The sequence below is a fragment of the Trematomus bernacchii genome, unplaced genomic scaffold (assembly GCF_902827165.1).
Source record: "Trematomus bernacchii unplaced genomic scaffold, fTreBer1.1, whole genome shotgun sequence".
Lineage (NCBI taxonomy): Eukaryota > Metazoa > Chordata > Actinopteri > Perciformes > Nototheniidae > Trematomus > Trematomus bernacchii.
In genome coordinates, this window is record NW_022988043.1 from 27,205,805 (window position 1) to 27,223,556 (window position 17,752).

Consider the following 17,752-nt stretch of genomic DNA (forward strand, 5'->3'; position numbering starts at 1 on the left):
GATTAGGAGAATAAATATGTGAGCTACTGTTGTGCAGGGAATTATTGTACACTCAGGCTTGTTGGTTGCCAGGAACACTACGGAGAATGAAATGGTTGAGTGATGCTGGGGTCCGCTAGCCCTTCACCCCCTCACGCCTGGTCCTCTTACCGTGCTCAGGCACCTCCTGTCCTGCCCAGATCACCCACTCCTCATCCGCATTAATTGGCTGTCAAAAATGTGCTGAATTAACGGATTAATGAGCATGGATTTGAATCCTAAATTTGGCAAAGGGGGGATGTTTCCCTGCCGTGGCGCAGCTCCCCCTGCCTCCCCTCTCGTGTGCGCAGGCCTGTTACAGATATGCATCCAGGACATTTGAGCGGATTGCATTTCATTAGTTTGATTTGAGCGGACAGCACTAAGCTGCTGAGGGCTCTGCGCTGACAGCTAATTACAGGAATCAGCCTTGTCCACTGATAGAGAACAATGGGCTGGGATGAGCCCGCCTTGCCAGGGGGACCGGCCCTGCATACAGGCCCAGCATTGGCTCCATACAGTCCCCAGTATGGAGAACCATTACTTGTGTTAAAGGATATGGAAAGCCTAATTGAGTGCTACCTTCTTCCCCTGCTCCAAACTCTATTTTGAGAAAGAAACTGAAAGAATGATAGAGAGATAGGAAAAATGGCCTTCCTAGCAAGCTGAAGTATCCCCCCCATCCACCACACACACCTCCCCACCAACTGCCCCCCCCTCCCCGCCAATCCCTGCTTCCCTCTAACCCACAGCCTCCTCCATCCCCTGGCCGGCTGACCGGCTGCGTGCATGGGTCTGTCTATAACTCTGTCCATCTTTAAATCGTCAACATTAAAACATGCCGCTCACTCATGTGAACACTTTCCCCCTTAAAAGAGAATTAAATGGATTAGCGCAAACGTCAGTAAATTTAGCGGTGCATTACCCTTGCAACATTCCAAATGGCAGATCGCAGTCAGACAACAGGATTAGCTGAGTTCCTGCTCCCTGTCTGCCGTAATCTTTTGTCGGGAATCATGTTGTTTCTCTCCCTCTGTTCTTCCGCTGACCACGCACAGAAGAAGTTTTCTTTTATTCCACCTCTAATTATCAACTTTGTTAGTAAAGCTGAGCAAAAGTACTTTGGATCCACTGTGTTCCTTACAGCCACAGTACTGAGGGTAGAGGCACTTTTAGACAGGATCTCTGTCCGTCCTCTGCCTCGTTTGGGAGGCATTGATATGGCCAGTGGCTAGTGGCCAGGTGCGCTGACACAGACTATTATTTTGGGAGCATCATCTCTCAGCTTTTTGTGCCATTTTCAGGTCAGGCCTTTAGGTCATTTTACCCTACAGATTCTACCAGTCTATTTTCTGGTCGGCTGATGGAAGGTAATGACTGAGAGGCTGATGGTGTTGCTGGCTGTGCTGCATGTGACCATGTCATCTCAGCTCAGTGACAGGCCAGCGTCTGCCAGGGGAGCACCGAGGAGGAGGCAGAGCCTAACGCGTGGTCCGGGGGGTCAATGTGAGGTGGCCCCTGCTCTGACTGACAGGACACCGGGGTTTGTTAGCGAGATTTGTCCCTGCCGTGGATCTCCTGTCGGCCCGGTTGTGGCACTCGTGTCAATTTGCACCCCACGCATGTCGCCAGTCTCGCTGACAGGTGAGCGGTGGTATGGCGTCCTGTCCGCCTAATTGTACCCCGCAGTCCTGCCTATGTGTGGGTGCACCGAGGATGGCTTGGGCCCGGGCCTGTTAGCGCCCTGCTCGCCCTGGCGGCCAGGCCCAGAGCAGCCTCCTCAGCATGGGAGTAATCCAAGGTGAGGGCCTGTCGTTGTGTCAGCTGGTTGTCTACCATCTGCAAAGAATGATGGACACACCGCCCCGCACAACACCCAGATATGTATTCTGAGACTAACCCTGCACATGGGGGTGTGCACAGCAAGCATGCTCATGCAAACATACACAAACACCCGCACACAACACATGCAAACAATAAATCAAACCACATTTACATGAAATCCAGGGAGAGGAAGATAGATACACATGCATTTATGTCATGCATGCATGCTGTATTCTTTAGGGAATCTAAGGCTTTCAGTGGTGGGGGGAAGGGGAGGGGTAAGTTGTAATTGTCAAATTGTCCATCTTTGAATTCCCCAAAGAACTTTGTATGTAAATATGTTGAACCAAATTCTTAAGCAATTGTTTCCCAGCTACGATACTTGATAAATGGGCAAAATATAATTTCAGATGACTCAAACTGCAGCCATCCCTCACAGAACACACACTGTTGTCATGTAAGCTGTCTCCCTAAATATTAAAAAAGAATGTGACAGACAACATGAAATCTCTTTGTAATCGAGCATTTTATTAAAAATCTTTCCAAAAGGCATCAATGATTTTCGCTTGTTTGATGAACAGTGTGCAGAGGGTGTGTGAGGCGTGTGTCTGATTGAGGGGGAGGGGGGGGTGTGAGGGATAGTCGGGGAGGTGTGCCATTTCCTGGCTCACGAAGGCCTCGGTGCCAGCTGCGCAGGGCTGGTGCTGCTTCCTGGGGGCAGATGCCTGCAGTGCTGCCTCCATGATCCCAGCTCTGTTCCTGTACCAGCCCCTGCAGTCTGCTTCAGCCCCCAGGGGTAAGGGGGGGGGGGGTAACACACACGCATAAACAGATACACCCCTCTAAAGCTTGTGCGTGCACAGTCACACAGAGTACATACGACTGGAAGTGCAAATACACACAATGTCTCACTCTACCACACACACACACACACACACACACACACACACACACACACACACACACAACACACACACACACACACACACACACACACACACACACACACACACACCACACACACACACACACACACACACACACACACACACACACACCTCCTAGGCTCTGGACCATTAATTAGGCAGCCTACAAGTCTGCCGCACCATGGTATACCTCCATCACACGCTGGAAAACAGGCAGAGCGGATGGAAAGTAGGAGCTGCACACACGCTGCAGAGAGAGGAGGAGCGGGAGGACCTGGACAACAGAGAGAGAGGAAGAAAAGAAAAGATTCCAGTCGCTTTTACGCCTCTGAACATCAGTTCCTCCTCGCCTTCACCAACCCCCCTCCTCTCCAGGCACACAGTTACTGACACCACACTGGCATCCAGAGGTCCCGTCTGGTACTGCAGACCCCCCCCACCACACCGCCTCACCACCACAAGGCTATAAATAGGCTCTAATTAACCACAGCAATATAGCTTTGGAGATGTTGTTTGGAGCGGGGGAATGTTTATTGTCTTTTATCTACAGAATTGGATCCTCCCTGGGACTGAAAGAGGGTTGCAGGTCTTTTTGCATTTTTAACATAATATGCACATGCAAGCCAGGGTGTGGAAATGGCAAGCTGCATGAGTGACAGCGTGAAGGAGCCAGTGTCAGGCTGGTGCTTTATTCTTACTGTGGGCATGATGTGAAAATGCCTGATGTAAGTTCTTATCCGAGCACAATTGTTAATAATTCCGGTATTGACAGTTGCCTGATTCTGTGTTAAAGAGTTGCAAACTTTAAACAATGTCATGAGTTGGGATTGGGTGTCAGATGTTGCTCTTCAGACTCTGCAATGATTAAAGTGGACATGACACAAAACATCGGCAATCAGCTGATTTTAAAATGCCACTATTTCCTATGCCAGGTCTATTTTGGTCACATGATATTAATAGTGATATTAATGCTTGATTGTCACTGAACTTCCACTGGTCCGATGTTAATAAGAAGCGAACAAGACTGTTCCAACATGTAAGTCTAAAGTCCCTCCCTACATAAAATCATCAACTGAATAACAGCAAATCAGACTGAATAGAATCATGGGCTCACCCCCTTTTATTGTACTATGTGCAATGATTATAAAGTGGAATCTAATCTTTTAGTTTTTCTTCTTGAAATGGATTCATTGAGAGGTTGAGATTGTAAAATAACCTAAGATTAAGTTGTGCTTTAGGCTTGTGTTGTTAATGTTAAGTTACTAAATGAAGATGTTTTTTTACTAACTTTAATAACAAATTTGACACGAAAAATAATCTGCTTTTTAAGTAGCAATTGATGTGTGTGCAAAGGCAGCTTCAATGATGAGTGATTTAAAAGGTCTGCACCGCAATATTGAACTCTTGAAACTACAATCAAATCACACATGATGTTTTATTCAATCATACATCTTTGGATCTAAGCTTGTTGTTCCTCTCTGCTTGTTGTCCCTCTCTGCTTGTTGTTCCTCTCTGCTTGTTGTCCCTCTCTGCTTGTTGTTCCTCTCTGCTTGTTGTTCTGTTCCTCTCTGCTTGTTGTTCCTCTCTGCTTGTTGTTCCTCTCTGCTTGTTGTTCCTCTCTGCTTGTTGTTCTGTTCCTCTCTGCTTGTTGTTCCTCTCTGCTTGTTGTTCCTCTCTGCTTGTTGTCCTCTCTGCTTGTTGTTCTGTTCCTCTCTGCTTGTTGTCCCTCTCTGCTTGTTGTTCCTCTCTGCTTGTTGTTCCTCTCTGCTTGTTGTTCCTCTCTGCTTGTTGTTCTGTTCCTCTGCTTGTTGTTCCTCTCTGCTTGTTGTTCCTCTCTGCTTGTTGTTCTGTTCCTCTCTGCTTGTTGTTCCTCTCTGCTTGTTGTTCCTCTCTGCTTGTTGTTCTGTTCCTCTCTGCTTGTTGTTCCTCTCTGCTTGTTGTTCCTCTCTGCTTGTTGTTCCTCTCTGCTTGTTGTTCTGTTCTCTCTGCTTGTTGTTCCTCTCTGCTTGTTGTTCTGTTCCTCTCTGCTTGTTGTTCCTCTCTGCTTGTTGTTCCTCTCTGCTTGTTGTTCTGTTCCTCTCTGCTTGTTGTTCCTCTCTGCTTGTTGTTCCTCTCTGCTTGTTGTTCCTCTCTGCTTGTTGTTCCTCTCTGCTTGTTGTTCTGTTCCTCTCTGCTTGTTGTCCCTCTCTGCTTGTTGTTCTGTTCCTCTGCTTGTTGTTTCCTCTCTGCTTGTTGTTCTCTCTGCTTGTTGTTCTGTTCCTCTCTGCTTGTTGTTCCTCTCTGCTTGTTGTTCCTCTCTGCTTGTTGTTCTGTTCCTCTCTGCTTGTTGTTCCTCTCTGCTTGTTGTTCCTCTCTGCTTGTTGTTTCTGTTCCTCTCTGCTTGTTGTTCCTCTCTGCTTGTTGTTCCTCTCTGCTTGTTGTTCTGTTCCTCTCTGCTTGTTGTTCCTCTCTGCTTGTTGTTCTGTTCCTCTCTGCTTGTTGTTCCTCTCTGCTTGTTGTTCCTCTCTGCTTGTTGTTCTGTTCCTCTCTGCTTGTTGTTCCTCTCTGCTTGTTGTTCCTCTCTGCTTGTTTGTTCTGTTCCTCTCTGCTTGTTGTTCCTCTCTGCTTGTTGTTCCTCTCTGCTTGTTGTTCCTCTCTGCTTGTTGTTCCTCTCTGCTTGTTGTTCTGTTCCTCTCTGCTTGTTGTCCCTCTCTGCTTGTTGTTCTGTTCCTCTCTGCTTGTTGTTCCTCTCTGCTTGTTGTTCCTCTCTGCTTGTTGTTCTGTTCCTCTCTGCTTGTTGTTCCTCTCTGCTTGTTGTTCCTCTCTGCTTGTTGTTCTGTTCCTCTCTGCTTGTTGTTCCTCTCTGCTTGTTGTTCCTCTCTGCTTGTTGTTCTGTTCCTCTCTGCTTGTTGTTCCTCTCTGCTTGTTGTTCCTCTCTGCTTGTTGTTCTGTTCCTCTCTGCTTGTTGTTCCTCTCTGCTTGTTGTTCTGTTCCTCTCTGCTTGTTGTTCCTCTCTGCTTGTTGTTCCTCTCTGCTTGTTGTTCTGTTCCTCTCTGCTTGTTGTTTCCTCTCTGCTTGTTGTTCCTCTCTGCTTGTTGTTCTGTTCCTCTCTGCTTGTTGTTCCTCTCTGCTTGTTGTTCCTCTCTGCTTGTTGTTCCTCTCTGCTTGTTCATTATCATCGCTTTCAAAATGGTATCATCCATTCAACGACTAATACTAATACATAGCATTTATATAAGGCTTTTCCCAGTGCTCGGACTTGCAGAAAGGGAAAGAAATGAAATGGTATTATGATCTTAGATTTGAATACAGTCAGTCCTGCACAACCCTCCGAATTGTTGCACATTGTACACAAAAGCTCCATCTTATATCTTCACGGCCTTCCACTTGTCATGACAATACTGCATATATTTGATTTGATTATATTTAACACATACAAAGACACAGAAAGGAGAATACGTAGCAACATTTCTTTGACTAGTACTATTATAAAAGCTATATTAGAAACGATGTTAAGGCTATTGCACAAAGAAAAAATGAAGACAATATTTACACAAAATATAATTATGTGAGGAACTGAGAACAGTCAAATATAATAAAATATGACAAATACTGTATAATATATATTCAAAGTGTAGCGCTGTGCAGGTTTAAAAAGAGGTAGTGTGGAGCAGAAATATGCCACATGTTGAGCAGGATTTACAATATGAAATAGAACAAGATACCGTTGGCATGATGTCCAATGTAATGCTCCAAACATGTGTTAACCTTCTTGGCAATAAACCTGCTTCCGATTTGGTGTGAGGAATGGTCTGCAGCCATGTAAAGGTATCAGCTGGGTCGGGGTCTTATTGATGGCTGAGGAGAAGGCAGAGTGAGTCTGACAGTGTGGAGCTCTCTGTGGCTGCTGTCTGAGCGCGTGTTTCGCCCATGTGGGGCAGAAATGCTCATGGTGCACTGATTTCCGATAGGTCTTCACCTCCTCTGCTGCTCATGGCCTGCGGCTCCTTCCTCCTTCTCCTCCTCCTCTGTGCTCAATCAATTGACTGACGCCGCTGACCAGCTCCCACAGCACACTGCCGTGGGGGGGAGTTCTTAGAGACGTGTGTGTGTGGGGTGTGTGTCTGCATCCTCCAGATACCTCCAGTGGAGCTGTACATGCCGTAATGTTTGAATCATCTACGAACAATCTGCAAAATACAAAGACTTCCAGGATAATAACCTGTACAGCGGACTCTCAGCAGCAGAGTTACTTGTGTTGAACAAAAATGTATTTCTTAATATTTTGCTGACATTTATTGTTTAAATGCAAACTCCTCTCTGATTATTCTTGGAGTACCGACCTGGCTACCAGCACAGAGACAGAATGTGCTGTACATGAGAGGCACCTTCAGTGTGAGGCTTCTCAACGTTGAGAGAGTCCACAAGCTTACATGTAGACGAGAAGATTTGAAGTCCCTGGGGAATACATTTGTTTAAGGTTAAGTCACTAGAAGGGATAATAATGACAGTTGGTTCATCCACAACACAGCGCATAAATCGATTAAATGATTGATGTTTAAGTGTGTCATACAATTTCATTGTGCACAGAAGAGAGGGGTCTTAATGTATACTACACAGTGATTTCAAGGAATAGGGATGTTGCAATATAGTGAAAACATCACACATGGTTCCCAATTGTTGAAGACAGAACACATTACATGAAAAATGTAATGTAAAAAAAAGCAAAATACATCATTACAAGCAAAACGAATATACATTGACATGAAATCAATTAGATAATAGAAATAACATGTAATAACCAGTACCATTTAAACTGTAAATACATTGAAAATAAAATAGACATTTAAGGAATAATATTTATTAAAATTCAAAATGTAAGGCTAAAATTATAATAATATTAGTTAAAGGAGAGGTGTCATGCTTTTCCGGTTATTACCCGTCCCCTTGTGTGTTATGAAGGTTTTTATGCATGTAAACGGTGTGCAGAGTCAAAACCCTCAAAGTACACCCTGTAGCGAGTAAAACTCTAACACAGAAAATACCTCCCCAAAACGCCTCGTTGGAGATACGTCACTGCCCATTTGAGTCTTCCATTTAGTTCCGGGTACGGCCTGATGTCATGCGGTACCCGGAACGAAATGGACCAATCCCGAAGAGCCGTTACGTTACGTCCGCGGAGCCGTTACGTTAAGCCTCCGCTGATTGGTCCAAATTGACTGATCCACGGACTTCCTCACACACACATCTGTGTGCAGGGAGCAGGCAGCTCAGCTGATTTCTCCTCCCTGGCTGCAGGCTGATAACAGACAGTTGGGATCGCGGCGAAATTCTCTCTGCAGACCCATTCTCACAGAGTTTATCAACCTTTTTCTTACTCAATATCAAGGCACACTTATTGTTTTTACTTCGGCTGTGAGTTTGTGTGCGCTCAGGATGAGTTTGGCTGTGTATGCTAAACAAGGAAACAACACCTCCACGGAGCTCAGCGCGATTCACAACGTCCCGACCAATCAGAGCACACTGTGCTCACAGGGAGGGTGGGGGCTGGAGCTTTTGGAGCTCCAACGAGCCGTTAAAGGCAGAGAGTGAAATTCAGTGAATACACGTAGTTTATAGAGATGCTGTATGAGAAACCAATGTGAGTTTGGAAAAATGCACAGTATAAATCTATTTTAGTAGACCTCAACAATGGAATTATGATCAGTGGAAATGGCCATGACACCTCTCCTTTAAGGTATAAATACTACAATTCCAACACACCACATTAAAGGATACATAGAGGAACAAACTAGCATGCTCATATCCAACATTTTATGAATTCAAGAATTTCATTATTTGGCAAATTTGATGTAAGTTGATAACAAAACATCATATTTTGTCCGCTCATCATTGGATATTATTATTTAAGTATGCACACTGTGGATAAAAGATAAATGAAGAGAAGAAGCAGGGTGCTCTCTGAAATGTAGAGATTTGAATAGCAACAGACAACAACCTCACAGATTGACCTGAGTACAGCACCGCCTGCAGGAAATGGATTCAATTACTCTCCACAGCTGGATACAGCTGTCCTCAACACAACAGAGCCTTAAAGAAGTGCACAGGTTTTTAGAGCATTATATAGTGTGCACAGCATTTAGCAGGCCATGTTTCAGCAGAGGTTGCTTATGAACACACACATACACAACTACAGGTGGGTACAGATTGTTAACTACTGCACTATTGAGTGAAAAAACACACATAATTGACACATTTCTGAGGATAAGTGCAAAGATTAATGTCAAATATGTCCAGATCAATTTGGTGATATATTTACATTTTCCCACACTCACAGCTGTGATTCCAAAACCTTCTGAGGAACAAAACACACGGCGGGTTTGTTCAACTGCTTTTCTGTAGAGAGGCTTCACCTCGGAGACAGGGAGGTGTAGGTACCAGGTGTGTGAGGGAGAGGACCTCCTCTGGGACCGAAGGTGCCTGCTGTCATGGCCACACCACAGGTGTGTGTGTGTGTGTGTGTGTGTGTGTGTGTGTGTGTGTGTGTGTGTGTGTGTGTGTGTGGCCCCAACCCAGGGGAGCTGGTCAGCTGTTATTTCATGCAGGAGATTACACAGCTTAATCAGGCAGCCGGATCAGGTGCAGCTGATGCTGTAGAGGCTCAATACACACGTACACACACACACATACACACACCTCCCTTTACACCCAATTAGCCCTGTTACTAGGCCCTCTATGCCTAGGGACCACATAAATATACAGGTAAGCACAGCCGGTAGCATACAGGTAGCATAATTGTCACACAAACACACACACACACACACACACACACACACCCATACACACACACACACACACACACACACACACACACACACACACACACACACACACACACACACACACACACACACACACACACACACAAACATTTGTGAAGCAATAAAAACAGATTCCATCCAGTTTGGTCAATTCCAGATGTCATGCAGGCTATATATATATATATATATATATACTGCACATGGCTACTTATTTTCATACATAATGAATACAAGCAGTCAGATAAATACGAACTCTTTTTTATTATTTAGAAGGTGCATCAGAATGAGGGCACACTTGGACATGAAAGGCACTTCCAGGCATGCATACGTTTAAAACGAAATCCTTTTCTTCGGTCGTTCCTTCTGTTACATACTCAGGCACCAGCACATCCAACACACTCTCACTCCATAAACGTCCAGGAGCGACGCTTGGTCAGGGTCCCGAGGCGTGCAGTTGGGACGCGCCGAGGCTCCTTCAGCTTCATTAAGGGACGCAAAGAGCTTTCAACTGATTGCAATGTATTCCCATCTGCGGCGGGATTTGACGCTCATGGAAGCACGGCATTCGTTTGTGTCGGAGGCTGTTAAAGGCAATGTGAGCGTCTATTCCCATTGGATAACGGAGAATTGTACACCCGGAAGTAAGTATTCCCCTTACTGTCGATTGATTTTACAGTGATATCTCCACTACTCATCAACTCAAAAACACCAGATTATCCTTGTTAATTACACAACATTGATTGGTTTAAATTGTGTGCAATGCTTTTGTATTTTTCCCCTTCGATTCGGAGAAACAAATATTTTTCCGGAGTTTAGGATGGCAGAAGACACTACACTACCCAGAATCCCCAGCTATCGTTTAGGACTACACCATGTGCTCTGTTTGACAAACCCCGTGATTAGTTCTCAAGCTCTGTGATTGGATGTTGGAGTGGCAGTGCGCAAAGTTTACACGCATCAAACAGCACTTTGAAATGGAATGAAACCCATCGACGGCACACTATCCAAATCAAGACTCGAACGTTTAATAGTCTTCTGGCCTGTGGGATGAAGCTGTCCCTGAGTCTGGTGGTTTTAGTCCGGATGCTGCGGTACCGCCTGCCAGACGGCAGCAGACAGAACAGTTTGTGGCTAGGGTGATGGGGGTCTTTTATAATCCTGAGGGCTTTCTTTAAGGTTAACCTGGTATTTTTACTCCACTACATTTATTTTAGTTACCTTACAGATTTGGATTAATGATGTGAAATATAAACAACCCTTAAATCAGACTTTAGTTATACCTGAGTGAAATTCAGTGAAGGTGATTGTCAAGTGCAAACAATCAGGCGAGATATTTGGTAGTGGGTGCTTGAGAAGACAACAAATGTATCTGCAGATCCCTATAAAGCATATTCATTACTCGTTATTCTCTAATCGTTCATTAAAGACTGTATATAATGGCTATTTTGCACATCCCTTTCAAGATTTTCTAAGGTTTATTGACATATCATATACACAACTACGGTGTAGTTATGCAATGATGACAAACTTGGGTCATAGGTTCCTCAACAAGAGATCTATCAATATGTGTGTACCTCCACCATTAAACTGTCATATTCTGCACATTTCTTATTCTATCTACATACATCTTATAAGAGTATAATAAATCGGTTAAAATAAGTGCTTCAACATAGTTAACTTTGCAGGAAAGTTGATTGTCAAGTCCCAAAACAAACCATGCAATATATTAAACGTTAAGTACTTTGTCAGGCTTAATATAGATACCCCCAAAGCTTTTTGCTTACATGTATTTAAAAGAAGACCTTAACCTAAAGTATTATTTCATGTTTAAATAAAGCCTAATTAGTTTGTCTGTTTTGCACATCCTCCTATTAATATCTTTGTACATCCGGCACTAAACTGTTTTAATCTAGATACCATTTACAGTATCTTCTTGATATTTTCTATTCTATATTTCTATCATTGACCTTCTACTTTCCTCCTATTTTGTATATACTCTTAATATTTAAATGTTTTCATAAAATATAACACATTCAAAAGTGCTTTACAAAAATGAAAGACATTAACCTGTTACGCACCATCCGCCCGGTACCGGGCGGATAAACGCGTCATTTGCAGGAAACAACGTCTAAGGAATCTTAATATTTAATAAAACTATGAATGTTTTATATCCATGTAACGGGAAGAAACTCAGCTAACTGATCTTTTTCATTTTTTTTCCAAAAAAACCTCACAATGCTAACACTCAGCCTCTGAATTAGCCACGAGCGAAAAAATGTAACCTAAAATGGCACTTAAACTCACAATAACTCCCTTATTACTTATCCTAGATGCACAGCCAACCACTCGTTTTTGGTGTCCTGGAGACACAGAATCTAGTGGTGCCCACCTCAACACTAAGTGATAAACATTTGCGACGCTATAAACGAAAGCGTACATCATAACATGTGGAGCTAGGTAGCTAGAAACGCTAACATGGCTTACCTTGGTCAAAACTGGTCTTCAATGGCATTAAAACGATAAAAAAACGATGCTGCAGTTAATCCATAGGTTCATCCAATGTATCTGTGCCCTCTTTGAAATTACTTCTGATAATCCATAAGCAATAAAACTGCTTTTTCGTTTCCAAATGCCAGAGCTAGAAATCCTTCACTCTGCTGCACATTTACATGTGCGCAGCCCCCACCTTTTCTCTTCACAATGTGTGTGTGTGGGGGCCTCCCCCTTCGATTCTATTGGCTCTAACGGTCAGAAAGAGGTATCAACCATCAAAATCGACCAAGGGGGGCCAGCGATATGGAAAAAAAAACATTTTCACCCAAATCACCTCAAAGGTGGGGTGGTTTTGGCTAAACCTCTCTAAAAAGGTCAAATGTCACTTGTTTTGCATCAATCTTGATACAGGGTACTTATTTTATGTTGTACTTTGGATTCCTAAAGCTTTTAGTCTACTAACCCATCATCCAAGGGTAGTTTTCACTATCTGTAAAAAATAATTTTTGGACGGACACTATAATTTACAGTTTTTTACTATGTAAAATCTGAATTTTCTTTAAAATAAAAAACATTTATATTGATTCTGACACTTCTACATCCAACTCACAGATGTAACCTTGCTTTGATAAAAGAAATTATTCATATAACCCTTTTAGAAGTTAAGTTGTAGTCATTTGTTTTGGGCATGTCATTTTCGAGCCTGAAACATGAAAAACAGGCTTGGTGCTTAACAGGTTAAGAAAAAGGCATTTAAAACAGTCATTAAAAAGCAACACAATCTACCTGCATTGCAATGACTCTAAACGTGTAATAATGTGCTTTAACCAGTAGGAGGTGCGGGTTAAAAAGCTGTCAAGTTTACAGTGTTAACAAAATAAAATATACTGCTGTTTCTGGTTTAGTTTACTGCAGTCGAACCATTTATTACAATGCATTCATGTGATGACTTTCAAAGAGTAAAGCAAGCACTGCTGAATAAAGTATGATTTGATCTTTTACGAAACGTTTTTTTTCCATATGGAATGCAGTTGGAGGTCAACCAATCACAGAGCTTGAGAACTAATCACGGGGTTTGTCAAACAGAGCACATGGTGTAGTCCTAAACGATAGCTGGGGATTCTGGGTAGTGTAGTGTCTTCTGCCATCCTAAACTCCGAAAAAATATTTGTTTCTCCGAATCGAAGGGGAAAAATACAAAAGCATTGCACACAATTTAAACCAATCAATGTTGTGTAATTAACAAGGATAATCTGGTGTTTTTGAGTTGATGAGTAGTGCAGATATCACTATCAAATCAATCGACAGTAAGGGGAATACTTACTTCCGGGTGTACAATTCTCCGTTATCCAATGGGAATGGACGCTCACATTGCCTTTAAGAGCCGCCGACACAAACGAATGCCGTGCTTCCATGAGCGTCAAATCCCGCCGCAGATGGGAATACATTGTAATAGGGCTGTGCGATTATGGCAAAAATCATAATCACGATTATTTGGGTCAATCAGGGTTCTTACACCTTTTCCAAAGTCAAATTCAAGCACTTTTCAAGCATTTTCAAGGTGCATTTTCAAGCTTTTCAAGCATCTTACAGCTGTTGTAAATTACATGTTTATATACACATACTTATACTCAAATGATTATTTCCCTACCTCACATTAAATCAGATGTTCTTTATGCTATAAACAACCAAATGTGTGTTTCATAATAGCATTCTACATGAGGATGAAAAATTAAAGATGTTAGAAAAGAAAACTAAGTTTAATATTTCAAAATGAGTGACCCATCTGTACGTAGACTGGGCATCCCATATAACCTGGCTGAGCCAATATAAAACAATCAGCCAAATAACTTTTCAATATATTATTGATTACTATTTTTGAGGTACTTTTAGGTTGGCAGTAAACACAAGTCAGAGGTAAATGGTGTACTTTGACTCCACTACATGTATTTAATACCTTTAGTTACTTTAAAGATGTGGATGAATGATGTGAAATATAATCAAGTGTCAAGACTTTAGTTCCACCTGGAGTAAATTCACAAGCTACTCTGTAGTATACAAAGTCATTCAAACTAGCTGCAACTTTACCAGCTTTGATAACACTTTCATGATCAATCATTATAAAACATATCATATACAATTATTAGGGATGCTCCGATCGCCAATTTTGGAGCCGATCGCCGGAATCAGTATCGGCCGATACCGCTCTCTCTCCCTCTCTCTCCCCCTCTCTCTCCCCCTCTCTCTCTCTCCTGACAGCCCGTCAGTATCTCCTGCAGCTCACTGATCCAGTAATGAGCGACCCGACAGTGAAGAATAAATATATTTATAACTAGTTTAGCTTGTTCCAGAGGTAGATCAAATAGCTAAGTGTGTTAGGTCTAACTCTTAATGTGTGTTCTGCTCCGCTCACCGGTCCGTCACAGCGGGTGGAGCTGCAGGATTTCTGCTTCACACACACGTTGCATACCGCTATTTTATTGTCATTTTCGGACACTTAAAATACTGCCAGACTAGTGAAGCCATTTTGGCGAGCTTGTTTTGCCGCGCACAGAGAAAAGTGTCATGTATTTTACATGCAACGATAGCCTAATCTAAAATGCTCTACTATGGCGTACCTTTCGTGTGGTGTGTGGCTCGTCAGCGCAGACTCTCGCATCGTTATTGTTGCACACTTTGCAGGAGGCTACTCTTGGGCTTCGCTGGACCCTCGTCTTAGCCATGGCTTGTATTTGTCTGCTGCTAGCCAACGCTCGTTGAAATGGCAACCTCCTGGCATACTGTCATCTATCACTCTCATCAGAATGCCCAGGTCACACACGTAACAAAAACACTTGCCGGTAGGCGCGGGACGGCCGGAGCGGAGCTGTTTTATGTAAAAGCGAAGCAATTAAGCGCGCTCCGACTTCTTTATTTTCTTTTAATATAAAAAGCGAAGTAAAGCATTTACAATTTCAAGCACTTTATCCCAAATTCAAGCACCATTCCCAAAATTCAAGCACTTTTCAAACCTTGAAAACACCTCGTACAATTTCAAGCATTTTCAAGGATTTCCAGCACCCGTACGCACCCTGGTCAATAATTGATATCACGATTATTTTGACGATTATTCATTGACCATTTATTGAACTTTAAAACAAATAATATTTTACCAATAAACAAGGTCAACACATATGTTGGAGCGCACTTCCAAAACCATACTAAACATATATTAATATGATAAATAAAAATAAATTAGACCAAAATAAATTAAATCAAATATGTTGCAGTGCACTGTCACAACCTACTGACAACTCCTTAACATATAGCCAACATGGCCACCATGGCAAATGCTGGTAGGGCTGCTCATGTCATCTCTTAAAGATTTTTTGCAAGAAAAACCAGCCTGTTTACATGGTCTGGTTTCAGAGACGAGCGCAGGCAGGTGACAATATTGCCACCTGTACTGAAGACCCTCTCTGAAGAGGAACTTGTGGCTGGGATGCACAGATACTTCCTTGCCAGGATGGAGAGCCGTGGGTAGAACTTCCGGGATTCCCTCCACCACTTTAGTGGGTCCTCCTCAGCATCCAGTGGCACTGCCTGGAGGTAGGACTGTAGCTCAAGAGCTATGGCCTGGTCCTGTTCCAGAGCAGGTTGAGGTTCTGCAGCTTGGTCTACGGTGGCCTTGAAGAAGCTCCCCAGTCCCTTCTTTTTCTTCTTTGGTGCAGCAGCATCCTCCGTGTCATCTGCAGGCACCGCTGCCGTCTCAAGAGGGGCGTTCTCCTTGGAGTATTATAAAGAAAATAAGAATGACATGTTTAATCAGACTAAATGTTTATGGGTATTAACATTTATACCTAGAATTACATTATAACACGTTGACAACACATTCATTCACTTAATTGTATTTACTGTCAAATCTGACATTTTTATTTTTTATTATTATTATTACCATGAGTGTCATCACCCTCCTCATCTCAGTTGTCAGGCTGGCTTCAATGGATCCTCGATTGTCCTCACTGACATATTTGAGCTTGAATCTCGGGTCCAGGGCAGAGGCCATGTCAAGCAGCTCTTGTGTCGCTGCGTCATCATATTTATCATTGAGATAGTCTAGTATCTTCTTTTTTATGCTTTTTGTGAGGTCTGTGTCATCCTCCTGCACTGCCAGCAATGAGTTGTTGAAGAGGTGCAGGGTTGGTTTAAAAAAAGACACACTTACATACTTCTCTCCAGAAAGTGCGTCTGTGAATTCCACCAGAGGGCTAAGCGACTTATTGATTGCCTCCAGTACATCAACGTCCTGCCACGTGAGGGAGAGATGTCTGGTTTTTCGGTCGCTGGAAAGGACCTGGGCAATGGCCTTCTGCTGCTCGAGGACCCTGTCGATCATGGCCTGCCTAGATCCCCATCTGGTTGGACATTCTGTCTTTAGGGAGTGTTCAGGCAGATTCAGCTGCTGCTGTGCCACTGCAAGTTCACTCTTCTTTTTCCAACTGTAGGAGAAGCTGCTGACCAGCTTCTTGCAAAGCCCCACTGCATGGCCGATCCTGGGATCCTTCATTGCATTCTCTAAGATTACAACAAATACATATTATTTAGTATCATGATGATAATCATGATTTTCATCAAAGCATAATTTGGTGTGTTGTGTGTGTGTGTGAGAGAGAGAGAGAGAGAAAGAGGGAAAGAGAGAGAGAGAAAAAAAGAGAAAGATGACAGAGTAGCTCACACATAACATAATAATAATAATAATAATAATAATAATAATAATAATAATAATAATAATAATAATATGTAATTAATATTATCATATTAAGAGAGAGATCATCAATGTTAATGACTTACTATTGCTATTATTGTTGTTGCTGTTGTTAAAATGACATATTACATACAACAGGAGGAAGGAATCCTGCTCACCTATGGCCAAGTGGAGTCTATGCCCGAGCCTATTTGCGGCATTGTCCGTAGTCATACAGACGAGTTTATCCTCTGTATGACTACAGACACTTTGTCTTCAAATTGAAATCGGCATCGATATAATGAACTGTGAGGCTCATGTATGGCTCCATGGTGCGGCTAGACCATAGGTCCGTTGTGGTGGCAAAGTATTCAGCTGAAGCCACATCTCTCTCAACTTCCCCACGGCATTTGTCATATAGCGCAGGCAGCGCAGACCTGCTGAAATAATACCGAGACGGCATCGCGTAACGCTTGTCCAACGTGTTGACAAGTTGCTTAAAGCCCTGGTTGCTAACAGTGCTAACTGGGCACATATCTTTAGCGATGTGAAATGTAATGGCACCTGTAATATCTCTGTGTCTCTGCGAGCTCGTCGCGTAGGCCGTTGCTCTGTGCAATGCGTCCTGAATCGATGACTGCGATGATGTGGTGGATGAAGTCGAGCGGGCATCTTTTTGGTCTGCTTTTTGTTGTATTATTGCCCCGTCGTATTGCACTTTGTGGTTGTATTTCAGATGATTAAAGAGATTGGTTGTGTTAGCGTGTGGTGCCAACACAACCTGGTAACAAATCCTGCACTGTACTTTGTTTTGCTCCAGGTCGGACTCCTGAAAGCCAAAGTACTTCCAAATAGTGGAAATAGTTTTACCCTTCTTTTTAACGAGTTGCTGCTCTTGTTCTGACATCTTCGCTCGCACTGAACACTCACAACACATGTCACTCCCACGTGGCCGAGTGGGCTTTTAG

At 43.1% G+C, this 17,752-nt stretch overlaps 1 protein-coding gene across 1 annotated transcript; it reads right to left on the bottom strand.

Annotated features, from left to right (window-relative positions):
• Nucleotides 1–15,246: 15,246 nt before the first annotated feature.
• On the bottom strand, nucleotides 15,247–16,968 carry LOC117472942 (zinc finger BED domain-containing protein 1-like). The gene is made up of 3 exons (XM_034118399.1): nucleotides 16,964–16,968; nucleotides 15,996–16,615; nucleotides 15,247–15,826 (listed from the first exon to the last, which is right to left on the bottom strand). Exons 2-3 carry the CDS (start codon nucleotides 16,605–16,607, stop codon nucleotides 15,419–15,421), a joined length of 1,020 nt encoding a protein of 339 aa, XP_033974290.1. The 5' UTR covers nucleotides 16,608–16,615; nucleotides 16,964–16,968; the 3' UTR covers nucleotides 15,247–15,418.
• Between the last annotated feature and the right edge of the window lie 784 nt (nucleotides 16,969–17,752).